At 39.2% G+C, this 12,237-nt stretch overlaps 1 protein-coding gene across 5 annotated transcripts in view; it reads right to left on the reverse strand.

The window, feature by feature from the left end:
* The window catches only part of ZNF827 (zinc finger protein 827), a 106,380-nt gene that overhangs the window by 73,462 nt on the left and 20,681 nt on the right, over positions 1-12,237 (reverse strand). For all 5 annotated transcript variants that reach the window (XR_008732482.1, XR_008732485.1, XR_008732486.1 and 2 more), the window contains exons 2-3: positions 5,983-6,993; positions 998-1,170 (exon numbers count right to left, since the gene is read on the reverse strand). Coding sequence is in view for 2 of the 5 variants with exons in the window: in XM_027807727.2 (XP_027663528.2) it covers positions 998-1,170; positions 5,983-6,993 (1,184 nt within the window). In the remaining 3 variants the exon portion in view is untranslated. The remainder of the gene's footprint in view (positions 1-997; positions 1,171-5,982; positions 6,994-12,237) is intronic.

Below are 12,237 nucleotides of genomic sequence, written 5' to 3' on the forward strand. Positions count from 1 at the left end.
ATAGCTACTTGGGTATAAGAAGCAATGTTAGACTCTTGTCTAGCGATCTCCAATTCTGCAATAGCACACATAAAAGCTGAACAGGCATTCTGTCCCCCTCCACACCAGTCTGGTACTCTTACACACATCTGTCTAAAATAGACAAAATACTAACTATAATCAAATATTTCACTGTTATTATAAAACTCAACTGCATTAACAAGGGAAACTTTTTGCACTTCAGCTTCTTCATCCATGGGCTAATGGGACAGGTACCATTTTTACTTCAAGTATGTTCTACAGCTTGCAAAACCAGGCACTTTGTATGATGTAACCATGTAGCACTTTAGCTAAGCAAAGAGTTTCTTTACATTCATATATTTTTCTGTATCAACACAGATGTTGCTTCCTTCAAAAGGTCATCTTCAATTTGAGCCTAAAACTTAGGGTGAGTTAAAAGCACACTTTAAACTTAATGGAAACACTTGAAAATGAAACATTACAGTATAATGTGTCATTCATTTTGGTTTGGATGCTTCACCGCTGAGGTGCTGCAGTTAAAAACTAAAGCAAGAAGAGTTAAAACTGCAGGCCTATCTGCAGAAATTAATGGAGACATCCCCTGCTAGTGCTGGCCACGTTGGTATGCCCACTTAGTGTGATGCAGTGACACTAGCTGGCACCCTGAAAAGCAGCACTGCTGTGTTTGCATGATGTCACATCTCAGCTAACATCCCTGCTTTGGTGGTTCCAGGTCTAGAACTAGACCAGTCACAGACAGCTTGTGCTGCATTAAGTTGACACAACCCAAGGTAGTTTCCACATTGTATAAAATGGAAAAGGAAGCAAAGGGAAAAAAGCTTCTTCTTTCTCTTTTTACGGTCTCTTTATTTAAATAGAGGCATCACTGGTAGTACAACTAAGGAAATTTTGTTCTTGCAAGTAAATAGGTTTGTTATACTATCATTTTCTGATTGATGATTAAAGTGTTTTGGTTGTCAGTAGACACTTCCCTTACCTTCATGTGTGATTTGAGATTGTCCTTGCGTGCACAGCGAAATGGACAGAGTGGACACTGATGACTTTTTAAACCTGTATGAATCACCATGTGCCGTTTCCAGTAACTCTTCCTCTTGATAACCAAACCACAGATCGGACACTGGAAAGGTTTTCCTCCTTCTTCTTCTGAAGCTTTGCAGAAGAGGGAAGAAAAAGAGAGGATCCTTTATAGCTAGTTGTTGAATACTTTCCCCTTGTAAACACACTCAAGATACCATTTTTCAGTGCTAGAATTTAATCTGCAAAGAGACACATCAGTTAAACAACATGTACCAGAAATTTCAGTTCCTCCCCTCTGCATATCCCTTTTCCCCTTAATCTAGTTATTCTCCCTTTGAGAAAGGTCACCATAATTTATAAAGGTTAATGTCCCAAACATCCTTTGGCTAATCAGTAGGGGATGGTACTCTATCTCACCTGGTTCTAATGTTCCTCATAATTTAACTGAACTGAGATGGATGTCTCTCATAATCATCACTTCACAGCTTCATTTCCTATCAAAGGCCAGTTGTAGCAGGGTATGGAAAATAAGCTAAACTGTTGAAAAAATGATACATTTCCTGTATCTGTTGGTCCTGTATTCTGATAGTTAGCAAGCAGAGAAGCAGGATATAAAGCATAGAACAATCCACAGCTTAACTGAAAAGCATGCTAGTATTGTGTATCAGATATATTTAACTCCAGAAGTGAATGACTTCAGAACCCCTGCTGCTGAAACTGTTTAGTTATGGCTTAAGCAGATGCTGCTGCAACTTCAGCCATCAGGGGTCTTTGGGTCATGGATTTCCTTCTGCTCCTCTAGCTGCCAGGGCTTTAAATCTACTGCCTTCCTAAATGTTTGCATTCTGCTTTACTGCCCAATTCACCTAAGAAAAGAAAAGGATTTGATGCATTTATCAAGCAAATATGGTTAGTCTGCTGAGCGTGGAATCATCATAAGGGTGAAGAAAAGAGAAATTCCTTGCTGCTGACTTTAAACAACTAACCATCCATCCATCCATCCATCCTCTCACCAGGATTTCTTCTGCTTATTATAAAGACAGGCCTAGTGTTACTGTGAAACTGGAAGCCTTCCTCCTCACTGTAAAAGACAGACTATTTTCAAATATCCAGACCTCAGCAATGTGCATCCTGCTACTTAGAAATTCTCAGAATATTTAATCTCATTATTATCAGGTATTTCCTACTGATAAGGATATAGCAAACATCAAATTCCCTTGATGAGGAACTAAATGATAAAAACCTCCAGAAATATTTGTCATATCCTAAAATATATTTCTTGTTATTAGATAGGAAACAAAACCACCGTAATTCAACTGATTATGTAGTCATTTTGTAAGTACAAAAAAGGACACATTGTCAAAGCATGCACTTCTGCAAGTTCAGAAATTCTCCTTGTGAAATATTCTATCACACTTAATGTATTATATGTATTATCGAATTGTTCCCCTCTGTACCTCTAAGACGCTCTATTTGCTTGTGTTCCAGTTTTTAAATATCTTTACTTACTTCTTCACAAAAGGCAGGAGAAAGATAAACCACAGAAAAAAAATACTGGTAGTATTTTTACATATCATTTCTTTTCCTTCTATCACAGCTTTTCTCCAGTCTCTGGTTATCATCACAAAGGATCCAGAAAAGTAACATGTAACCAAGCTATTACCCGTTTTCTGCCCCATTAAAAATAAATCTGCAAACAAGATGGATCAACAGTAATTTAGCACATTAAAAAATATGCAAAGAACTGGACTGAATGCATGTGACTTCACCAGTAACAATGACAATGAATGGTACACAGGAATTTGTCAGCGCTCTCCAAAGCTGAAACATGTTAGCTCTTTACTATACTACATAAACCTCAGCCCACAAAATCATGGGCTTCAGCTTTCCTTCATTTATATTGATGTCTATTTTATGTCACATGATGTCAATTAGTTGGAAAGAGCGACTTCAGCAAGGAATCAGCCAGTGTTTCCCAAAGAAGCTCCAGGAACAAAACTGCAAGCATCACAGGCAAAAAAGTTACACCAAACAAGCATTTAGTCAGTAAAAGAAGGGTCTGCCACCACACGCTTTCAAAAACGACATCAGAAGCTTAACAGAGATTCCAGGCTTCCTTCTAAATTTCATTCCAAACACATGAGCTCTGTATAAAACTGGCATTATTAACAGATTGCTAGAAAAGTTAATCTTCTCTGTATCACTTTACTATAACCTATGCAAGTAATGATTAGGTCCACCAAACCTGACATGCAGTTTCAGAGGTGACTGTTCAGATAAGCCATGGCTCCAGCTTCTTGCCTGAAATAATTCTGAGCAAATAGTTCAGCATGGTGGACAAAAGAGCTGAGGCATACTCTTGTTATTAACTTATTCCTCTTTAAATAGACTCCATCTTTGCTGTTCCTTACTTGTCGACATCTAATTAATCTCACAGAGTATTGATCTCATAACCAAAGCTAGATGTTGTTGGTGGGTGAATCAGATTCCTAACAATAAAGTAAACTCACCAGTGTCTTTAAAAGTTCAAAGTATGAGAGGGGAAATAAAACACCCCACTTCTCAAGCTGCGCCTACTGGGAAAATGTGTCTCTCTCCAGGAACAAGACAGAAAAAAACCCATGACTCAAGGAGCAATCACACAGACATAAAAAGACAAAACATTATCAAATGAAATACTGCTTTTTGCTTTTAGTGCCATAAGGTTGTATGTGCAAAAGGAATCAGGAATGTGTGACATTTATTTTCATGGCAAATATACACACTCAGCTGCCCTACTCAACTTTTACAAAAGTGAAGTCTTCAATCAAAGGTCACTAAACAGTGACCTGTTTTTGTAAGCTGCTTTTCTCCATGGCTGAAGGAACCAAGGAGTCTGGCTTTCCATAATCAACATCCAGATATGCTAACCAACAGCTTGCTTTTTATTTTCAGTCAGTTAATAATAAATAAATAATAATAAAGCTTAATAGTATATCAGAAAATGGACTTAAAGTAACTTTTGTTATGAACATTACACTATAAAGTTTATTTGGATGCCAACTGGCATTGGCCCAGTGCGTATAAACTGAAAGGAAACACCCTTCCTCTTGGGATACTAGTCTCATATATTATAAAAAATGAATACTTGTTCCTTGGTTACCAAGGACCTGAGGCAGTCGGCCCCCATTGTTATCTTTTAGCAGCACACTATGCTTGAGCCTTCAGCAAAGAGAATAGTTGCTAGAAATTTGCTGCATGAGAGCTAGTTTATAAAGTGCCAGTATTACCAGCACACTCTCACGCTGGTACAGAGCACTCCCCTAGTACAAGCTACACAGAAAAATCCCCAGTTTGTTGGTAAAACACAGAACCTGGACTTTACTACAACCTTTCCCCAGTAAAAACTTATGATGTGAACAGCTTTTCCTCTAGCAGAAAATAAACTAATAACTTCAAATAAATTTTAATCTTACTCCTTTTCTATACATTGCTGCTTTTCTTATGTGAAAGCCAGTCTTCACGGGGAAAGTTAGATTAAATTAATGCCCACAGTCACACTGGCATAACCAGTGTGGGTACTCCTTTCCCAAACAAAAGGACCTTTTTTTTGGTTTAGCTTATGCTTCTCCAAAAAGGACTTTATCTGAACTAATGAAAACCTTAGGCCAGACACATGCCAAGAATTGTTTGCCACTTTAATTGCCTTTGCAAAACACACCAGCAAAGCATTTGTAGAACACATGTAACTCAGAGCAAAAAAACTGCTACTGGCTGCATCTCATCACATCCCTCTCCCTCCTCCTCCAAGGGAGGAATGAGTATTGCTGTCCATCTAATAGCTTCTACCCTATGAGCTTTTACCAAAAGCTGCACAGGGACAGATCAGACCTCATAATATCCCTAAACAAAAAGGTTAGGTCAGAAAGACAGCAGTGCAATTATACAACATGTCAGGCTTCATATCTGTACACTGGCTTGCTACACCTGTACAGTCAAGCTACTATTCCTGATAAAATACTCAAAAACTAATGTAAAAACTCAGCTCTAATATACTGAAAGACTTTGTGTGTATTGTGAGGATAGCTGACATGTCCTTCCCCTCTGCATCAGAATGCCACTCAAGGGAGAACACTGACAACACCTGAAGCTGTACGTTCTACCAGAAATAAGAATCCATGATGAGAACTTTGTATAGAAATAGATGAAAGAAACCTTATTTTTCCTTATTTTGAAGATGGATCATTTAAATTTCCCTGCATGGCTTGCCTGCTTTTGAAAGCTTTTGTTACCAAGACTATTTCTTCTTATTCCCTATAAGCCTGATTCCCTGACTGCCAACAGCTGGAACTGGTGGAGGGAAGTCAGAAGTGTAAAATGGCTCTTGTTGAGGAAATTAGAGAAATTCAGTTCACTTTTTTTTTTTTTAATGACAAAGGATTGTAAAATACCAAACTGCTGCAAAAAAATTTAATGAAAAGTGACAACATAATAACATACTCTAGTAAATTAGGACAGGGTAGTAAGCGATTATACAAAAGTCTATTTGTGACAGAGACAGCAGGAAGGAGAATTCTCCCTTGTCCAATATTTCAAAAGCACTAGTTTTGTACAGGCTCACTGATACTGTGAGCTTCCTAACAGAGATTGTTTGATCTTCTCCATTAAATATTTTTTGTGGACTTATTCTGAACTTGGTAAGAGGGGGAAATATCATTGTATGGAACAAAAAAAAAAAAAAGCACTGAACTGTACACACCCATATCTTTCAAATATGGAAACAGTTGTGATGGTTTGGTCTTCAAGTGGTATTTTAAGAAGCTTTTCTATTATTTACCTAAAGTACCTATTTCTTATTCACATAACACATGGAATCAAACCAAATCCGGATCCATTGAAGAGATGTTATATAAGCCTGTAGCAAAACAAATACATTCTACTTAGTGACTTAAACTTTACCCATACCTGTACTAGTGGGTTTGGATGCTCTTCCCTTAGGGACTGGAAGTAACAATAATTCCAAAGACTGTGGTGGAGTTGCTTTCTCTTGCTTCATCTCTGAAAGCTGCAGGGGATCCTCAGCAACCAGCGATTTCTTTTTCTCAGCCAACAGGGTGCCTGCAGCCCTTGCAGCAACTTCCTTGAGAAGGGCAGCTGAAGAGGTCATGGAAGCCAGAGAAAGGAAAGAACTAGCCGGAGGTGGGTGCTCCTGCCCAGGAGTCATGCTTCTTTCACTCACTTTCTTAGATAAAGCTGCTAACGTGGAGCTGGCTGACTGAGAACTAAAAGGTGAGGAAAAGGATTCAAACCTTATAGTGTCTTCAGTCCTTGAGAGAGATTTGTCCTGCAGAACGGCATTGGCTGCAGCTTTCAGTTTCAGGATAGCTGAATCAGGGGACAAACCACAGGTAGCGGTTGAGTTTGGCAACCACTTACCTTGATTCCATATAAAGTGACTACCTGCATTGTATTGGTCACTTTGTTCCTGTTTCTCAGCAAGCTTTCTGGCAAGAACACTTAGCTGCTGGGCATGATGAGCAGGTGGAGAGAAGGAGAGGTTTGAGCCAAGATTTACAGGGGACTCGACTCTGCCATTGACTGTAACAGCAGCATCCAGCTTGAGGGAGCCAGCCTCCAGCAGCCGCCTCAGGTTACTACTCAGTGGCTTATTTGGACCAGGAGGTTCTTCTTCACACAGAGATGACACATCAGGAGAAAGGTGCTCTTTGCTCTGTAATGTGTCTCTTTGCGCCTCACTTTCAATGGATCCCAGCTCTGCTGTGTTGCTGCTAGGAGTCGCACTTCCCAAAGAAGTATCTGGGGAAGTGGACTGCTCTTGGATTCTGTCCTCAAGAGACAACTTAAAGTTCTCCTGGACTTCTCCATATGATGCTTCTGAAGGAGTTTCTGAAGAATTTCCAAACCAGCGTTCTTCTTCACTAAGTTCACCTTCCACTTCTTCCTGTCTGGTACCATCTGTGTGGAACCAAGAACAACAGTATTATTCCCAAATTTGTGTAAATCTGTGAGACCCTCCTGAACAGTCACCTAACATCTCTCTAAAGTGCACAGACTTGGCATCAGCCTGGATTGAACGACCAGGAAAGAGTTTTTGGAGCATAAGTCAGTCTTTCTTTGAAGACAAAATCATGACAGGCCTGTCATCTTTCAGCATAACTAAAACAGCTAAAACTGCAACAATAGAAATATACATAACACATGTTCATATATTGAAAATATTTCATTATTGGTATAGTCTGTACACCTGCAAAATATTACAAACTCTGTAGTGTAGAGCAGAGATTTAACAGGCCCAAAAATTACTGGATACTTGTGTCTTTGTACAGCTAGCACAGGCATGCTTCAAAATTCAGTCAGGTGGGTAGCTACTCAAAGTAGTTTCTTCCAGTCACTTCAAATCTCAGCCCAGTCCTGCAGTAACCCCTATCTAAAATAAAATAAAATTTGCACCAATAATACACAATTCATTCCTGAACAGCTGAAACGACTAATACATTAATGCAGGCTAAAGCTCTCATCTCTCCAGCTATTTGGGAAAGGAATATACACACAGCACTAAACTTTGGGGTTTTTTTCTTCTTATATAGACACTACTAGCTTGTCATTTGCTTGTCACTCTTCGTTAAAGTTTTAAAGACCATCCTAAATTGAACTTAGTTCAGCAGGAAAAAAAAAAAAAGTGTTGTTCTCAATGCAGTTAGTTATGTTTTCTCCTCTCCAGTAACTGCAACACGTCTTAGTCTCTCCCGAGACCTAACTTACAGTGTTTAAAGCACTGTGACCCTGCATTGCTCTTCTTCCTGATAGGTATTCAGAGTCATACAGACATGACCAAGACTTTTTTTGCAGATCTTGCTGACCAACCAGAACGTAGTTAACAGCAGCAGCAATGCTCAAATTAAGGTCATGTTATCTTCACTTGACAGATACCTCTCACATTTCTTGCTTTTAGACTCCATGTCCCAAGCTACAAAAGAATCTTTGTAATCATACTACAGCAAAACAAAAGGATTTAATATAACCCTCCACTGACATTCTGGAAATAAGGCTGCATGATATGTATTGTATCTATAATAATGTATTATTCCCAGGTTCCCTATTTAATTCCAGCAAATTACAAAACCTGGAGAGAAGTTGATGAATAAAAACTTAGATTTATATTATTGCTTTGATCCAATGAATTTAAGGAGGAAAAACACAGCCAAATGTATCATGAGTGTAGAGATACCAACATACACTGAAAGCAAAGATTTATTTCTTTAATGTTGTACAGAATATGAGGAATAGTCTGTCACAGTAAGTTCCTTTTACTCAAAACCCTTCAGAAAAGAATTCACCAATGTTTTAAGAGCCCACAGTAAAACCACTCAGCTACCTTAGATTAGTAATTCAAGCAGAAGAGGGCTAGCATCTTTCATCTTTCCTATTCAAAACAAACAAAAGCCAAGCAAAACCCAAAGCACTTACCTAGAATTATTTTTACGTTATCAAAGTTAACATCATAGACACAGTTATTAACAATAACATGTGCATAAAGGCCAATACCATGCACATTCAAATAAAGAAGATAGGTGCTTATCAGTTGAACCAGCACTTACGCAGGTTAAAGGAGAACTGAATGTATTCCCTTTTCACCCTTGAACATTAAAAAGTAACTTGAGGCATATCTGTACAGTTGGGTGCACTCAGATGAGAGATCCGTCCACTCATCCCAGATGCAAGCAAGTTCTAGATTGGAAGCCAACAAAGCGTCTTGCTGGCATTTTGCCCAAACCAATACACCAAGAGCAGTGAACACCCTCTGGGACACAGCCTAGAGTTGACACCACAATACAGCTCCTGAGCCACAGCTAGCCTGCATCCTACCACTTACATCCATATGTCTGTTGACATCTCTTTGTGTTAAACAACCCCTCCTCCCACACCCCACCCCCCAAATCCTACTCTCTCTCTGAGTGTCTGCTCCCCATCCATAAATAGGGAGCGAGAATTGCATTGCCCTTCAGTCAGCATGTCATCCAAAAATTACAGTTTGAGAGATATTTAAGTGTAAATGGTTACAAAAGGAAGTGGGTTTCTGTTTTAGAGAAATCTCCAGCTTACTAAACCCCCAAACTTCTCTGTTCCTTGCCATGTACCTCAATTTCTTAATGTTGATATGTTTCCTAGTTGTAACTGGCCTTTAAAACACCAGTTAAACAACACTGTTTTACAAATCTCTCAATCTTGTTCATCCTACTTGCACTGGAAATGGAGTCTTCATTCTCACCTGAACCAGTTTTTGCTCTAACCATAAAAGTTATGTCCCACATATATTTCCACTATGTATCCCTCCTCTCTAAAGCTGACATCTCAGGGAACACTCACAGTAGCTGAGGAACAGGACGCTAGTATTCGAAGTTGATGGTAAGGATGCAGGGAAAGGAACTACATCTGCTGTGGCAGAACTGCAATACAGCTTTCTTTGAAAGTAACACAGCTCAACTATATTATGCACAGAACCAAAAAAAATAAGGTAGCAATAGAAGAAGAAATAGGGACAGGACACAAATTGCCTTTCTTTTTCCAGACATGCACACTCTCCATTGGTCTTGCCTATATGAAGAGCAGTCACGACATTTTATTGACAGGGAGCCGCAGAAGTGCAGTATTCTTCATTTAAAGGCTTGCAACCAAGTCCAGAAGTTCCCGTCTCTTTGGGTAATGCAGTGAGAGCTCCCCCTCCTGTTATTAGTCTACCTGTAACCACTCAGATGCTCAAATCTCCAAGCAGTCTCCATGACAAAGGGCAAATTTCCTTTGCAGCATCTCTATCCCAAAAGCCAGCTGGATTTTTTTCCCCCACCAGTGCAGTTTCTTTCTGTAACCAGAAACCAGACCTTTAACTGCTGACACAGTTCTAATTTTCCTCTTCTCAGTAATTCCCTCAGTTGCTGCAGTATCAAGCCCACTGTATTTGCAGGCTGTAAGGTTAATGCCAAAAAAAGCAGCATCAGTGTCTTATCATGTGCTCAGTCAAGCATCCTTTTAAACAGTGGTGAATTGGTTTAGAAGCATAATGGTGAAGCCTGGCAATTTCATTTCTAAGCTAAGCTGCCATCCAAAGCCTTCAAGGCAGGACTTTAATTCCCATTGATTTGTGAGCCTGTGAGTTTGAACAAGCTTGAGAACTCCAGAAGAAATCAGCCCAATCCACCAACTTCCTTATGATTTTGAATTAAATAAAACCTTCCCTCACAACTCTTATGGTTCATGGGACACCCAGATCAGGTTTGTCAGAAACAGGAGTCAACCTCCATGTCTGTCAAGAAGCTTCAGCTGTATTTCACATCTGTGGCAGAAGATCCGCATGACATGTTTTTCCTTTCTCTTGCAATACAGCTAAGAAGCTCCAGTGAGAAGCCCTTGAAAGCTAGGAACAGAAACGTAATGCCACATTTAAATTTCTTCTCTCCACCATAAACATACCATAGTTTGTTATTGCAGAATTATTTATGAACACTAAGCTACCGGCATTTCATTTCTATTACAGTCCAAAATGCTAAACATGGGTAAGAAACAACGTGGAAGTTGCAAAGCAGGAAAAGGTAACTTCAGAGTTCGAGGCAAATTATCACTGACTTCATCTGGAACAAGACCTGGCTGGAAATTTCACCAGCTTTTACTGAGTACCCACTCATCACATTGCCTCTTCTCAACATGATTCAAGGGTCAAGACCTGTCAGCACTTCCCTGATTTCCTTGGCAGTTCTAGAAGGAGAACAGCTTCCCAAACCATTTGCCACTGGCAGATGCTGGTGGAAGTTACAGGTGCCCTGCATGATCTGGGACTGCCCCACCACACACATCCAGGAGCCTCACACAAGCACTACATGCTCTTGTCAGCAATGACAAAAGGCACCAAGGTACTGTTGGGTGATTGCTGCCACTGATGTAGTCCAGTAGCAGACAATCTCTGGCAAAGTCCCAAATGTGTGCAGAAGCACTGTTCAAAGAAGCGCCAGTTTCCCTTGCTCACCCACTCATCTGCTTGTTTTCAAATATGGAAAAGTTCTCTTTCCTCTTCAAGAGATCAGTTTGGCAGACAAAGTTTATTGATCCCAAAGTATGTTATTTCACTTTGCGAGCATCTGCCCTTTTACTAGGAGTGGTGATTAGAATTTGACCCTGATATCAATAGAAATGTAAATATTAACTTGCCCAAACTACTTATATCTGAAAACTGAAAAGGACTAACATGTTTGTTGATTCATATACTGAGCCACCCAATTCAGATGCTGGAAACTTTAACTGTATGCAAAATAATGTACACATGCTATTCCTCAAAGCGGCAAGTGTGAAATGATCCACAGTTCCACTTCATAGGACTTGGAGTGGAGAAACAGGAATGTAGCAGGCTAGATCTAGAAACAGCCTGTGCAGCACATGTAAAAGGGAAGTCTCCAAATTGTGGCACTGAGTGACAGACATAGACAATGAGAACATGGTTGAAAGAACACCATTTGGATCACCAGAGACTGTCTGAGAAGAGGCTACAACTAATGAACCCACCCTAAAGAGACCGAATTTTCATACTAAGAGGGATAAAATTTCACTTTAATCATTCACTGTAATAATTAAAGAACTTCAATACAAAATAAACATTGCAAATCCATATGCTACATTGATATGAAACATAAGGAAGTTGTAATTATGGGATTACAGAATGAAAATTGAAACAAATATAAAGCAGGTAGAAGTCAAATAATATCAAAGAAATGCATACAGAAAAATTGCTGATGAGATGAATTAAGTAAGATTACCCTAACCTCAGCAGTTACATTTCAAGAAAAATCTGGGAATCTACAGTACCAGGATTTAAAGGGATAGGAGAGCAAACCTCATTTTTATTATCTTGATATCAAATGATTTCATCTATATAAGGATTTCAGATATGATCATTCAAGTTTGTGTCAATCTAAATAAAGTTACAGTTGCATTTGTTGACTATTTGGCACCCAGGTCATCTTCCTAATTTGTTGTCCCAACAGCTTATCTTATTCCATCTCTAATGCCCACCATAAACAATTCTCTCCGTATTATCTTATACTAAACACTATACCTAGGGCTACTGAAAGAGCTAGGATTAAGTAATATGTTTACGCTATGGAACTGAGGAGCTCTGCAAAGATACCTAAAGAATTTAAAAAGATGCATTAA

This window comes from Falco cherrug, chromosome 1, assembly GCF_023634085.1.
Source record: "Falco cherrug isolate bFalChe1 chromosome 1, bFalChe1.pri, whole genome shotgun sequence".
Classification (NCBI taxonomy): domain Eukaryota; kingdom Metazoa; phylum Chordata; class Aves; order Falconiformes; family Falconidae; genus Falco; species Falco cherrug.